General features: G+C 44.7%; 1 protein-coding gene across 3 annotated transcripts in view; it reads right to left on the bottom strand.

The window, feature by feature from the left end:
* Nucleotides 1-15,955, bottom strand: part of PAPPA (pappalysin 1) — a 180,349-nt gene that overhangs the window by 104,973 nt on the left and 59,421 nt on the right. For all 3 annotated transcript variants that reach the window (XM_038156310.1, XM_038156308.1, XM_038156311.1), the window contains exons 5-7: nucleotides 14,345-14,537; nucleotides 8,182-8,303; nucleotides 2,172-2,679 (exon numbers count right to left, since the gene is read on the bottom strand). In XM_038156310.1, coding sequence (XP_038012238.1) covers nucleotides 2,172-2,679; nucleotides 8,182-8,303; nucleotides 14,345-14,537 — 823 coding nt within the window. The remainder of the gene's footprint in view (nucleotides 1-2,171; nucleotides 2,680-8,181; nucleotides 8,304-14,344; nucleotides 14,538-15,955) is intronic.

Here is a 15,955-nt window from a genome sequence, read left to right as displayed (position 1 = left end):
AGCAGCAGCCTCTGGGTCTCCCCAGCAGCAGGGGATACAGATCAGGGCTGTGCCCGGATGATATCACAAAAAATTCATCTCACTTCTCAAAAGTTCAAACACATGCAGAAGTCTTGAATCACACAACCACAGACTGGTTTAAAGACCATCTTGCTCCAAACCCCCTGCCATGGCAGGGACCCCTCCCACTGTCCCAGGCTGCTCCAAGCCCTGTCCAGCCTGGCCTTGGGCACTGCCAGGGATCCAGGGGCAGCCCCAGCTGCTCTGGGCACCCTGTGCCAGGGCCTGCCCACCCTCACTCAGCCAAAACAGTCTCAAAGCTATCTATGAGTGTTTAAGAATCTGCATATCTCCTCACCCAGTGACTAAAACTTCACTTCCCAAGTGTCCTGCCAGAGCTCACTGGCAGGATTTTCCCTCTGATCCCTGGTAAGACACAGAAGAAGTGAGCCCAGCTAGCCTGGAGGGCTTGGAGGGGATTTGGTTCTGTGGTTGGCTGTGCCAGCTTCCAGGAGCATCCATTTCTGTCCACTGATCACAGGTGGAGCCCAGAAAGACTAAATTAAATTTTCTGTCTGGTTTTTAGCTGGCTGTGTAACTGCCTGAGACATACAGACAGGGAAAGTGCTGTTACCCAATGTGATTTAATCAATGACCCTCAGGAAAACTGTCATTAATTCCTGGCTACTGATTTAATTCTTAGAGCACTCCTCCACTTGAGCTAGCTGTAAGCTAGAAGTGACCCACAAAATCATAATAAAAGATGAAGAAATAGAATTCAGAATGAAAGTTATGTTTTGGGTTTCTCTTTTTTCTTTCACATTGTGTTATGAAGTCAAAACTGGACCTGTTTCTGTGGGAACTTGTGCTAAGGTATGCAAATATTTCAAACCAGTCCCATTTTCCAATGAGAGTGGGCTAGGTTTCAGGCAAAGATGCTTTCACAGCAAAATCTTGGGAAAATTCACCACTTTCCACATTTCCAATATGCCAATATCCATCTCATGCTAAGTGCCAGCAATTGTTTGAACAAGGCTACAACCCAAGAAAGCACTTAAGCACATGCTTAACTTTCAGCACATGAGTAATCTTGGTGATGTCCTGGGTTTTGTTTTTAGATTCACTATTGTTAGTTACCTTAATTTTTTTAATCTGTAGGGACAATTTGCATCTTCTGAGATGCATAATTGGGCCATGAAAAGGGATGGTAGCTTGTGATTACTGAATTGTTAATTAATCATTTTTATTCTATTTAAATATGCTTTAGAAGATCATAATGATGTATGCTTCCTTGATATTAGCTGTACTAATTAGATCATCTCTTCTAAATTAGAGTGCAGTTTTCTTAGCAGGTTTCCTTTTATCTGGTGTTCATTTTTCAAAAGAGCTTCGTGTTGCTCCCACAGATGAATGAATCATTTCCAGGGAATCATGTTATGCAAAAGATGTTTTTCTTCCTGGCAAATGCTTATGGGTAGATCACGGATCTCCTTGAAATTAGTAAATATTTTGAACTTTCCTCAACAGTAATGCATCCTTTTACTAGATGACTGTAACTGTATCTGGGATGACACTCAGTCTCTACAAAGTGGTGCATTTGCCATGTTTCACATTTCAGAACAATCTCACACCAACACAACTTGGTTTAGTGACCCATGAAAGCAGAAAATGGAAGTGGGTGAAACACATTTATATACCTGAACATGCACATGTATTTCTTTGCACACTTTCGTGAGCAGTTAATTGGTGCTCCAACACTGAAAGCCCTGCTCTCTCCTTCTCCACCAAAACATTACTTTCAAAAGATTGCCAAGGAAATGATGACCATGTTATTCCAGAGGTCCTCATTTAGGTCAGCTCAAACATTTAATTCGTCATATCTTAGGTAGACTGCATTATCTTTTCTAGTAAAGGAAAGCCTGAATGACACATCTCTGTACAGCCATCCCAGAAATTTCTCAAAGACTATCCATGAAATCTCAGGCTATCTCATTTGGGTTTAAGGCTTCTGGTTTCAGAGACAAGCTATGAGGACATCCTGTCTTGGTAATTCTTGGCTTGTCTGTCTAATTCAACACCTTAACAGTCACTTGTAGTGCTGGACATTAGAAGGATGAGAAGAACAGGGCATTGCTTTGATCTCTCCAGCTCTCTGGAAAGCAGCTACTTACGTATCAACAAATCTCCTGCTGAGGTTTGAGATTACCACTGGAGATCCAGACTGGAAAGGGGGGTCCCGAACCACTTTGTACTGGATGGGTTTGCAGCCTGAGCACAGGGTGCTGTGGGGGACCGAGCTCAGCATGGCAGCGTCGATTTCCAGGTGCTCATCCAAGGTGTAGATCTGGATCCCATACACCTCCTCTCCCACTTGTCCCACATCCAGCTTTATGGTCAGTGGGATGTCACAGAAGACGTTCTGTGGGCCGAGAGAAATGTTCTTCCCGCTGACCGTGAGCAGCTTGATGTCATTCACAGCTCCACTGGAGTCCCAGTCTGGGGAAACGAAGGTCACCCAGACCGTGAGGGACTCTGGAGTCAGGGGGTAGCGAAATTCCAGCTGCAGGTAGCAGCCCTGGGGCTCGGGGCAGGCGGGGGGCACCGTGTGTTGGTTGACGGCTGAATTGGGACTCCATGTCCTGACACTGGATTTACAGGGCTGCTCAACATCAGGGTGCCCTGGAAAGGAAGAAGGGATCAAAGAGAAGGCACAGAAGAAGTAGAAGTTAGAGAACATGAGTTTTCACTGGCATCAGTTTAAAGGCAGACTGGTGGCAGGAGAACATATCTGTCCAGGAAACCAATTATTTACTTCATCAGAGCAGGCGTGGCCAGCACAGGGAGGAGGAACAGAACACCAGTGTCTCATGGCCAGGTGGGAGACACAAACCCAGTTTAAGTGCCCAGTTGGACTGGGCACCACACAAGACACTCTGTGCCAGTGCAGCTGGGCTTGCATTTCCTATTTCTAGTATTTTTCCCTGTACCAAACAATGGTATTTTCTACCTCTTCCACTTGGTAATTTACCTGATAAACAGAGTCACTTTGCCTCCAGTTCACCTCCTACTTATTCCCTTGCCTCTCATTTGAAAATACAATCTTTTTCCCTTTAACAAAGACAAGAAAAGAGCCTTTGTTTGTTCCAAGAAGCAGTTGTACTGTTCAGGGGCAGCTCCTGTGGCATTTACAGGTTGATCTAGCATGTTGTGCAAGGCCCCTTTTTTGGAGGCACATGGAGCACAGGTCTGAGCTGTCTCTTTGCTCTCATTGTGATGAAACAACAGGCACTTGTGCTTTTACTCTTCTCACCATTGGCTGTGTTCAACTACATGGGAGGTAGTACTAAAACATAATGAAAGCCACAATGCTTGCTGGGTTCCCAAATACTATGGTAACATTACAACTTGGCGTGGAGTCATGGACTGCAAGATCCAGAGGGGTCAGACGGGTGGAACAGTTGGTAACAGAATCCAGTGAGAGCTATAAATTCCCTTTTCCTTCCCAAATAATCACACAAAAAGGGAGGCAAGCATGACAGGGAGAAGGCAAAGTACAGAAAAGAAGATAAAGAAAGGTAATGAGAGGAGAGAAATGCAGAAGGCAGAGGGGAAAAAAAGGACAGCACAGTTGTTTGCAACTGAGGAAAAAGCAAGATAAACTACTGTGCATACATGGACAAACAGGACATCACTACTAATTTAAAGAGAAAAGGGCAACGTGTGAAGGTTATTCTGATTGTCTGTGATTCAATGAAGTGTTAGAAATGTGTCTCTTTTGTCAAGGATAAACAGCTCAGGGAATTCTCCTGTTCATACCCAATGAACCCAGATGCAGAATAGATTTCCTGGCAGCCTTCCTGCGATTCAACGTTATTGTCCTGCAGATGCCCAACTTTTCATGCTTCCCCTTCACCTCCCATATCCCAGAGCCCCTCTCTCCTCCTCACATGGCACAGAGCAGCAGGAATGCCACTAAGACCAGCATCTGGAGCGACCACAGCAGTGATACATTTTGAAGAGAGCCAGAGGTCCATTTAACACGCTCAAGTTTCTCCCCTGGCAAGTGTGCGAGCCCTGTGGATAATCCCAGTGAGCAGCAATGCCCCATTCAGCTCACGTTATCTCACCCTCGTTGCTGGCTGGGTGTGCTTGGCCAAGCCCTCTGATGACTTTCTCAGACCCACAGCAAACTCCTGACTGCAGCCCTAAGGTCTTTTTTAACTCCAGTATCTCAGAGGGCTTTGGAAAGATGTGTGAATTTTACCACTGCCCTCTCGCAGAATAGAAAATGGAGCTAATGGCTCACAGCCCAGTACGTCCCCACCTGGGATCCTGCAAATTCACCTCTGTCAGTTCAAGGCTCAGTAAGACTTAAATTCCAAACAAACCTGCATGTTTTGGTAGATCAGTGTGCAATCCCTGGAGATGCATGAATTGGACTCACCCTCCAGGGAGCTTAGCACACAGAGCATTACCCCAAAAGAGGTGGCAGACTGTAGTCACTCATAAACTAGAAACCTCAATGAAGTTGAGATAGAGACTCTTTTAAATATTATCTAACACCTAGACCTGCATAAGAAAGAGTCATTTAATCATGGAAGAGGATGAAAACCTAATTTCATATAACTGGATTTCTAGAGATAGGTAAATACTCTGAAAATTACAAATATTTGTATGTAGAAAGAAAGGGTGTAGAAGTTATTCTTCCCTCTGCACTCAGATTTTGAAAATCCTTTGCCTTATGAGACAGATCAGACACAGAACAGCATCTCATGCAACATCATGTCTTGCCTAACACAATACAAAAATGTGAGGTTTGTGAGGTTGAGCTAAACCCCATGTCCTGGTTGGAGAGAAGGAATGGCAGGTTAGGAGGGTGCCTTTCCCTGAAATGCTGTCCTACGGCCTGGGGTGTTCATCCTTCATTGTGCAGTTAAGTGCAGTCCCTGGGATGAATCCCTGGCACAGGGACAGAGCCTCAGAGGCCATCTGGCATCAGGAGTCTCTCAGGATATTGTGCCTGCTACAACTGCAACTCACCTGCCACATTTCCTAGGTGGTCAAGATAAAGGAACCACCCAATGGGATTCCAGTGTCCAGCTGGGACAATCAAGATACAGAAGGAATTGCTCTCAAGGGAAATATTAGACCCAGGAAAAGACTGAGCTCTAGAGCAGTGCAAGGCAGCAACATTTTTATAATAATCTCCCACTTCTCTCAGTCAGCAGTGAGCCTGGCAGGAGGAGCTGACAGATATATGCATATATTGCACAGCAAGCAAAGGTACCCACTGGGCTTGAGCCAAAATCACCTTTCTTATATAAAACCCCCTTTTGACAGAGTTATGGAGGTGCTGTAAGGTTTGTTGACCTAGCTGGTGCTGCTGGTGAGAATCCAGGTAGCTTAAAGCCTTCTGGCTCTATGGTGAAGATAAAGAGAAATCAGAGCTGCCTGATCTCATGAGCCTTCCCACAACCCGTCAAGGAACAAGCAGCCCCTCGTGTAGGGGCCACAGCTGGCTGAGAAAGAACCATGAGATGCCTCAGCCTCAGTGCTGGATCCCACCATGCTCAGGAATGAGCAGGGAATTAGGAAGGACACTGCCCACAGCAGGGTTTTGCAATGGGCACAGCTCCCACATAGCCCAGACCACTGCTGGTGCAGCTGCCTGGGGTAGGAGACCTCAGGAAAATGAGATCAGACCCAACCAGAGCTGCTCCAGAGACACGTGGGGAGTGTGGTTTTCTGCTCAGAAGCTGTATGAGTCCTACAGAACATTTTCCATGAGTGTCATCTCATATTTTAAAACAAGTTCATTTTTGCTGTGCTTGTGCCTCCTTTGTCTTCATTTTCCATGGACATTCAAGCAGTGGAGATTTACACCCAAGAACCCCTGCAGAAAGTGAATTTAAAGCTTGACGGCTTGAGTACTCACAGATAGACAATTAAAAAAGGCAGACAACGATCTAACTGCTATTTGCAACTCAGACCAAGTGCAAATAGGCGGAGGGCCTGAGTGTCAGGGAGTGTGGAAGTGGAGACAGAAAACCATGGAGCAACAAACACCATACACTTGGTATATTTTCTTCCCTAGAGTAGCAACAACTCATTAATCCTGAGGACATGATTACCAAACTTCTGTTCCATAGAAGTGGCACAGGAGTGACTAAATGAGACAGATATGGATCAGACTGCACCCTTCATAGTTAAGAACATGCAGGCACACACAGCAAGAAGAGGAAATTAAGTGCAAAATGCTGCTGAGTAATAAATCTTAGAGTAGCTTAGTTTCTCTAGGAATGATGCCTCTGGCAAGACGTGTGAGATCTAGAAGTTTTCAAATCAAACCTCTGTGGAGAAATTTTGATGGAACTGCATATTTCAATGGAATAGACAGTCCTTTCAAAATAAAAACATTTTGCAAAATTTGGTTTATTTGGCCAAAATTTTATCCTGGAACAGAAAATGGCAAGAAATTTTTAACACTATGGGGACATTGTGTTTTGACATTTTTGTGAGAAACCTTTCCACTTTTGCACCTTGAAACACTTTCCATTTTGATATTCAAAGTTGCTTTTGCCCTAGGTTCTATACTAAAAGTGTATATTTTCAAATGTCATAATTTAACCAAAGTTCATACGAGCTAAACAAAACATTTTGGCCGGCCTCAAACACTTCTTGTTTTTAATTTTCCTTCATGGAGAATTTCAAAAGTTTCAAGTTTTGTTCCAAATGAAAACAGGTTTCAAAGTCTTGCAATCCTTGGCTAAGTGGAAATTCCACCTTCTGCTCTGAAGTACTACTGCAAGGGATCCAAACTTTGCTAATGCTGTTTACTGGGTGATCCAATCACCCTCATACCCAGAGTGCTGCTTCCCAGGATGGAGCTTCTACCCACAGGCCAGGTGTGCTCTGGGCTGTGCCCAGCAGCCTTGGACGTCCTAAAACCATGGAATGGTTTGTGTTGGAAGGGACCTTAAAGCTCCACCCCTGTCATGGGCAGGGATACCTTCCATATCCCAGGTTGCTTCAAGCCCCATCCAACCTGGCCTTGAACGTTGCAGGAATGGAGAAGCCACAGCTGCTCTGGGCAACCTGTGCTAAATTTAGGGGGTGAGTTGGAGTAAAACACAACCTCTGCTGGGCCCCCACCCTGGGCCCACACCCCCACGGGTGTGTGGGGCAGAGGACATTGTCCACTGTCCCATCAAGCAGCTGGGGCACAGCTGATTGCACGTGCTGACCTTAGGACAAGGGAGAGCTCCTGGGCACCAGCCCAAAGAATATTCCATGCAAAATAACTCCCATGTGCTTTAGTTGCAGGACAAATAAACCCTTAACATAAGGAGGTATTTGTATAATGAGTTTGCAAAATCCAGGATTGTCCTTGGGACTCAGTGGGCTCACCTGTGTGCTCGTGGTGAAGTGTGACTGCTCCGGAAGGAAAAGCTCGTGAGGGACAGGCTGAAATAATACTTTGCTCTTTCCAAACTGTGATTTGGGATGACTGACCTTTGCCTGGTACAATCTTAAATATGCTCCACCACATACACCCAGGGACGTAACGGAAGGGACGTGTGGAGGAGTTAATGATGGAGATCTAATGGCACTGCACAACCAGCCCTGCAGACCATTCTCCCTGCCACAGGCTCCAAGAGAATGACTTGCAAAACACCCTGAACTAGAGGGCTTGACGTGGTCACCTGCATTCCTGCTGCAGGGCACTTGCCAAAAGGGCAACCTCCTTCCAGCCTGGCTGCTGCTGCAGCCCACTGCTATTCACCACAAGTGAAGGCAGCACAAATCAGGCCCAAATAAATAACGGCTCCTCACTTTTGGAGTTGGAGTAGAGGGAGAAAACAGCTCCCCTGAGGAATTCGTCAGGCAGATGTGAATGTTCAGCATTTCTTGGCACTCTGCTGCTTTGGGAAATTCATGTTCAGGTCCTGGAATTCACTAAATTCATGGGCAGGGGCAGGACTCAGGGGCCAAAACACAGGTAGGTATTTGAGCCAATGGCATTCCTTCAGGGCACAGTGTTCCTCTGCCTGCTAGCTCTGTCCAGGTTACATGCAAATGTAACCAATCACTCCCAGATTTTCCCACTGTCTTTGTGGCTCTCCCTTTGCTCTGTCCCACCTTCTCTCCCACCATGAGCTTGTTCCCATCCCTGTGACTCACCTTCTGCCTCCCGTGGGCTCCAGTGCCCCGAGGGATCGCAGGGCATGGGAGAAGAGGCGCTGAAGGCGTATTGCACCAGGACTCTTCCTTCCGCACACAGATCACATGCTGATCCCACTTCTCTAGGAGGCCAGGAAAACAGGAAAACACACCAACTTAGTAACAGCTGAATGAGCTGCTTATTCAACTATATTAAAAGCAATAAGACTTAGAATTCAGGTCCACTTAACCCCCTTTTCTCAAGGCACTGACAAAAGTGTTTTCTGATGCTGACCTTCTGTAGATTTAAGTCAAGAGCCTGTGTAGAAAGCATTTTTGAGCCCTCTATCCAACACAAAATGACAGCAACCTGGGAAATCACATTCACCTATTTTTTTCCCCCCTGCACTGGACCAAACCATGACAACAGAAAACATACATTGCTTAGGGGTTAGAGCAGAGAAATTTGTCTCAGGAGTTTTCAGATCTATTTCTGCTCTCGCCAGGATTTATGTATTGCTTGAACTTGTAGTGTCTTTAGGATTGTCCCACCAGCAAGATTGTCTGAGCAGGGATATCCAGATAAACATCAATTCACAAATCACAAACTGGTTTGGGTTGGAAAGGACTTAAAGTTCACCTAATTCCACCCTCTGCCATGGCAGGGACACCTTCCACTGTCCCAGGCTGCTCCAAGCCCCGTCCAACCTGACCTTGGGCATTGCCAGGGATCCAGGGGCAGCCCCAGCTGTTCTGGGCACCCTGTGCCAGGGCCTGCCCACCACTCCCATAGGGAGTAATTCCTTCCTAACATCTAATCCAAAACTACCCTCAGTCAGTTTAAATAGTTTTGCTAATACATTCACAAGATCAGGGTTTAAGTTGATGTAGACTGCAGTAACTCTAATATCCTCCATAAAGTTAAACTGATTTATATCAGCTGAGGATGCAATTCACACAGTTCAGACCTGTGTTCCTTGGGGTCACAAATCTGGAACTCTGTATGACCCAAAGTACATGGTTATTTACCCCAGAAAGCTGCCTACTATTCAGAATTAATTGTTCTGCTTTAAGGAACACTTTCTGCTGAAATGGAAAGTTAAAAATTAATTATGCTAATGATTAAATGCACCGGAAAGGACAGAAGTTTTAGGCAAACAATTTGTGTGTAACACAGCATACTCTCTATGCTACTCTAGTAAGAACGGCTTCAGTCAATTATTAAATAATTTATATCAACTATTATAATCAGCCATGCAAATTTTAACCATCATAACCACCACTGCATGATTTATTTCAGCACTGCTTTGAAGAGAGGACTGTGGTCCTCCGGCAAACGTTATTTGGGGTCCTCAGTGGCAGAGCCACCCTGAGAGAGACAGTAACTGGCTGAATTGTGCAGTTCAGGAGGGGCTGCACCTGCTGAAAACATCTGAAAAATACAACGTGGCAATGGGGCAGAATAAAGAAGAGGGAGACAAAGGTGGCCCTCTCTTCCTTTCATGGTCTGTAACACTGGTAATGAAAAAATGTGGGCATGTTATGAGTAACTTCTCTTCGTGTCTCACTTCACCCACCTGCACCACTGGCATGACACGGCCTCCCTATTTCATTTCTCAGTTGCCTATTTAGCAGTGGTTTAGGTGTCTGACTCAGCTTGCCGGAATAATACATGCAAAACCAAAATTAAAAAAAAAAATCCTGAATAAATGGTCCTGAGAAATCAAAATGTAGAATTATTGTTGTGCAGTTGTTCTTCAGACACTTCCACAACCAGTCGGGATAGAAGTCCCTGCAATAACAATCCTTCAGTTTCTCTACAAAGAGACTCCTGCATTAGCACTTGGTCCTGGATGAGGAGAGGGCTCTGGAAGCCAAGTTTCCACAATTAGGACTGCTTTTTACTCAAATTAGCAGCTATACAATTTCATCACAGGCTGCCATGGTGGAAAAAAACTGTAGGCTTATGGGCAAACATTTCCTTTTACCAGTGAGGACTTGGAGGTAAGAGAGAAATCACAAGGAGCATCATGTGGGAAAGGCTATGAGCAAACTTTCTCTTTTTACTTTTCCAGTTTGGGAGCCAAACTCAACCCTGATGTAACTCCACTGGCTGAAAGGACCTACACAGGGGATGACTCCTGGGTTAAAGTTTTTGGTCTGCAGACTCTTGCACACAAATCCTATAAAGAGCCATGAATGTCAAATCTAATTATGGAACTGCATTTACAGGCTTATGAAAACCTAAGCCAGGTCCTTATACCTTATGAAACCATAGACAACAAGAAAAAAATGAGCATAAATTGGTTCAAAAAACACTATTAATTAGGAATGATAGCCATATATGCCACCTTATACATGGTGGCACATAACTACCCAAAGTGCAGGCTAATGGAAAATCTACACTTCTCTGTTTTCTAATAAGCCAAGTACTGGGGAAATTCCAGCTTGTGAAGTTCAGGGCACAGGAGGAATTCATTCCTACAGCATGATATTTCAGTGAAGTGGGTTCAAAATCTAAAGATTACTGGTGAAAAACAGACCATTTCCTTCAGGGCCAGCACCAGTTCAGTAGGCAACTCAAAACCACTAAAAATCTGTCATTCCTTTAGGTAAAGAGTGCCTGTTTACAGACTAAATTTGAGCTGCTGTACTTGAAATTCAGGATAGGTCCTCTCCCCTCTAAGGCACTGAAACTTTCCAGCAAGGTTTAAGAGACTGATTATCAAGCCCAGCCATCTCTGGGACACCACACTGACCAATATATTTGCTTGCTAAGAATGAGGTAGAATCAGATTCATGGAAATTAATGCTGTCACCTCAATGAAAACTTGGAGAAAGATGCATTGAAAGATTTCTGCCCAAATTTGCTGCAGAGCCCCATGACAATAACTGTTCACATCTGCCCACGCATCTCAGACAGGACGTGCATGAATGGATGTTCAGAGACAGCAGATGAACACATCCAATGGAGGCAGTCAGGAAATGAAGAGACTTCTCTTTTTCTTGCTTGTTTTCACTTGCTTAATTTGCTTTATTGTTATTTTATTATTACATGTTATTGTGTGTGTATTTTTTCATGCTTTTTTGAAAGGAAGGATGGAGAACGGGAAGGATTCCAATCCTGTGGAAAGGAGCTACAAGAAGAAATGCTGGTTCTTGATATATTTGATTATTAGGGATGTCTGGGAGCCCAACCAGCTGCTGGGGCTTAGGGTCAAAGCATCTTGACAAATTTACATGCAGGTAAGTGACTCTCTAGAGTGAGAGAGCAAATATCAGTGGAACACTCTGAAGAGGCCAGGAGGGTCCATCAGGAAGCAGATTTTACTGCTCTGCACAACTCTTGTGTCTACTTCTGCTAAATTGTGAGAACACAGGAGAGCCACCCCCAAATTTACAAGAACTAGGAGTTAATGTTGCTCTCTGCCCCTAAATCCATGTAAGTAATCAGGTAATTTGAAGACCCTATGAGGAAAGCACCTAATTCACCTTTGACAGAGTTGCATCTAAGCAGAGAACAAACACACGGTCTTTACTTCCATGCCCCATCTCCCTTCAACCTGTCAGGACCTCCCACAGATACAGCCAGCCCAGTGCTACGTTTTTAAACAGAAGGCTAAATTTTCCCTCCCTGACTTTCATTAAGCAGAGGTCACTGCCTGTGCACAGCTCTGGAGAATAAAAGAGACATAAAAGGAACTTGAGTTACGCCGAGCACGCCCACAGCAGCATTGTAATTGGGATCAGGAGTGAGCTCTGGGAGTGAAATTCCTCCTGTTCCCTGCTTCCAGCACTTGGAACAGTCCTGGAGCAGGGAAGCTGGACCCAGTTTTGCCAGGAACCAGAGTGGAGGTGTGCTGCAGAACCACACCTGATGTGCTCCTGTGGGAGCACGTGAGCCCCCAGCCCCTGCGGTGTTGACGTCAGGTCTTCATTAACAACTGTTTTGCGCTGGAGATCTCCTTCTATTGGGCCACAACACTTGCTAATGTAGCCAGAGCCATTCATCCTTTGAAGGCCCTTTTACACTGTCAAAACAGCAAGGAAAGGGCCTCTGTGCATTAGAAACCAGGCCCAAGGCACTCAGCAGCTGAGTATCAGTCTTCTGTTTTTTACATGAATAGTCCCATTGAAGTGAATGAGTTTATTCATTCAAGTGAGGCAAGTAAAATTTGGGCCAATGGTGTGCACTTTGTGTAAAAATATCTGCAAAGATTTACAGTATTCCCACACACAGATAAGATTATACTTGGCCAATTTTACCTCCTACTTGTCTTGCACAGTGACCCAATTTCACAAATTGATACAGGCATGAGTCTCTGACCAAGCAGTGCTGGACACGGCGGTTCTGGAAGTTCAGCACGTGGGCTTTTCCAGGATTAGTCACTAGAAAAATACTATCATCCTTGTTTTGATTAGCAGATCAAAAATTTGGGCATGCTTTAGACAGGATCATTTATATGTTTCAGTGACATTCTTAAATGGTCACGGCAACATTGCTGTATCCGTTAGCAGTGGGAATCTCATTTTAACAAGGAATTGGACTCGAAGTATTTGAGGCTGTCTCTTTAAATCTCTTCAGTAATACTGAGCACACAGATTTGAAAACCCAAAGGACTTTTTTTTTCCTGGAAAATCATTCTTTATTTAACATATGATAACTCTGTTATGAAATTTTAGATTTAACAGGCTATCCACTGTGTGTTATTTAAGAAGCAAGTAACTAGAGGTTATTAAGAACATATTGATTGAGTTATAAGAAATATGTAATAAAGTCATATTTGGTTACAAAACAATTAACTCTGCATCAATGTGTTTTTAGAGGCAGATGGCATTTATTTAACACACAATAAGCATCTTCTGAAATCTAAATTAAATTGGAGAAACTTAATTTACCTAAAAATGATTATGGGCTGAAAAATTCTGAATTAATTTTCAGAACTATACGAGTCCTTTTTGCAGGTAGGGAATAAAAGGATTTGGTTACAAAACTATAATTAAAGCAAACACTGTTCAGAGCACAAGACCTCTCTTTATCAATTCCTAACAGGATTTGATTTCCCTCCCCATATCAATCTGCTATAAGGGTGGAAAATCTCATTTGAGCAGAAAATAACAGCTCTCTGCCTAGTGGGATAAAGCACAAGCTGGCCACTGAAATGGCCACGGTGTCCTAGCAGTGCTGGAAGGAGTTTCATCCCTGATGGAGGCGGTGGTTTCAAGGTGCTCTCCCAGCACAAAGCAGCAGTGCTGAGGCAGCTTTTTGGGTGCTAATACGCTTGTAAATTTGGCCTCCTGTGCTCTGAACTGCTGCGGTCTTGAAGGACGCTCCAAGTTTGCTCTCTATAAAACAACAAAGCAAGAGGTGGAGAAGAAGGGCAAACGGGGATGTGAGTTAATGGTAATGCGAGAAGGTCACTGATTTGGGAAGTTCTCTGCCAGGACTCATAGCTCCTGCAGCTCATCCAAGAGCTGCATAAGAGCATTTAGATGAACTACCCAGTTACTCAGGTCATACTGGGGCAGAATTGCTCTGAATGTGGTGTGCAATGAGGTGCAACTCCTGCCCAGAGCCCTCCATTTTCCATTATTGATATCACATAGCTGCACGCCTGCCAGACAGGAATACACACCCCTACACTGACCTACAGGATGACATTCGCATCATTTCCAGGGGTCTGGGACTTTGACTCTGCTCAATTCCCATCTCACATCTACAGCTCAGGGGAGAAGGCAGCATTTGTTCCTGTCCCCAGTCCAGCCACCTCCTTGCCCATGAGCTCTGTGTCATAAAAACAAGATCCACTTTGTCCTTGCAAAGGGAATATGCAAGGGGAGGAGGAGGGAATGTGCAGGCACAGCCAAAGCCCACAGGTATTCGTGAGCGACAACAACAGCAGGAATCACAGGGCCAGAATCTTTGATTGAAAATTCCTCCCAGAACATATGGAGAAAGATTTGCCCTTTACATGGCAAATCAATGGCCTTCAACTGAGTGCTACAGGCCAAGAAAGGAAGAGCAGACAACAGATCAATAACCTGCTCAGTGTGAACCAATTTAGGAAAGAGCCTTAAGCCAGGCTGAGCACAGCACATGACCAAGCTGTGCTCCTGGAGCGGGGCCTCCGGTTCTCCCCTTCCCATTTATCCAGCATGAAAGTACAGAGCAGAGCATGATCACCTTTCAAAGAAGTGGCCATCGATGGGTGGAAACCACTCGAGGGTGACAGAGGTGGAGGTACGAGCCACAATCTGGGGGGCAATTGCCACGGGAGCCGGTTTCTTGGTGGGCTGCCAGCTCTGGTAGACGAGGTCCAGGTAGCAGTGCATCCTGGCCACCTGGTTGGGCGTGAAGGAGTCGGTGCAGTCATCGTCTGGAATTCAAACAGAAGCCTCGTCAGCCAGGTGGGACAAGAGGTGGGAGCAAGGGGAAGAATTACGACCTGGTGAATGGCAGCTCCTTGGAAAAGCCGGGCTGGGATCCCACAGCACTCCAGAGTTAATGGTCTGTGAAGGAATTAGCGCAGCCATCACTTGTGGAGGCAGGTGAAAGGAAACAATGGTTAAAAAGGAAGGAAATATATCAATAAACGTTCCCTCCCCCTGACCTGGGATACACCTGAAGCACCCAGAGATCATCTCTAAATGAGGCAGACATGGAGGGAAAGAAACAGAAAGCTTCAGTGCAGCACCTTCTGGGCAGGATTTGAGCCACCAGTGGAGTTCTGGGTTTAAAAGAATTTCACATTTAAAAGAATATCTCTGAGAAAGAGATAAGGAAGATGGAAGGGTAAAGGAGAAAATACTGACTGGTAGTCATGCAAACTAAGGGTGAACTCAGACTGTCAGATCTCTTAGATTAAAACACAACAGAATTTAAAAATACATAACTTTCAAAGTTCTTCAATTTTCTAATGAGCAAATAAAAATGTTCTGAAAGATCAATTCAAAATATAATTTCCAACACTGATAAAAACATAAATTTTTGGTGCAGAAAATAACTTTAGTTCTATAAAATTCTCCCCCATTACCAATATGATTCTAACCCCTTTCTGAACTTTTCACAAACATTTCTTGATATTTCTTATTTCTTTTTCATTCAAAATGGAGGAATAATTGTGCTGGATGACTTCCCATAAATACCCATTTCTCATTTCATCTTGTTTTCCTCAAACATGATTTGGCAACAAGCACACATCCAGTGCCCTCTGAACACCATACAGCTTTACAACTACAATGCCCCAGAGAAGCAGAAAATTGCTGTTTCTCTATTGTGCAGATCCCAGAGGGGATAAATACATTGTGCAAAGTCACCCAGCAAAGCTATGCTGCGGAACTTGATGCTAAGCACTTCAACCATTTTTCTGGTGTTCTTCCGATCAGATGAAAAGCTCTTGAAAACACAGAGTGTTTCTTCACATGTGCCTGCAGAGTTCCCAGCCCAGCAGAGCTCGGTCCCAGCTGGGATCCAAACAACAATGACAGTTCTGCACAGGTCAAGTGCTGCACTTCTCTGGGAAGATGCAGGTCACCGGAGGCTGCTCGTGTAAGTTCAATATTGTGACAGCATTAGGAGGTGCTCTGATGTTTGCAAGTCCGTGCCCTGTGGTACTCCAGAGGAACAAGAAAATATGAATTTCTTCTCAAGATAAATGAGTATTTGCTGGCTAATTTAAAACCTGGCCACATCTTCCCAGAAATGCAGGCAAAAGGAGACGGCTTCAGTCGGGATCCTGCTCAGACTCCAGCCCTCCCACAGTAGGGACACACCAGCTCACGTGTTTTCCTGTGT

The sequence above is a fragment of the Motacilla alba genome, chromosome 17, assembly GCF_015832195.1.
Source record: "Motacilla alba alba isolate MOTALB_02 chromosome 17, Motacilla_alba_V1.0_pri, whole genome shotgun sequence".
Classification (NCBI taxonomy): Eukaryota; Metazoa; Chordata; class Aves; order Passeriformes; family Motacillidae; genus Motacilla; species Motacilla alba.
This window is presented reverse-complemented; position numbering and strand designations above follow the sequence as displayed.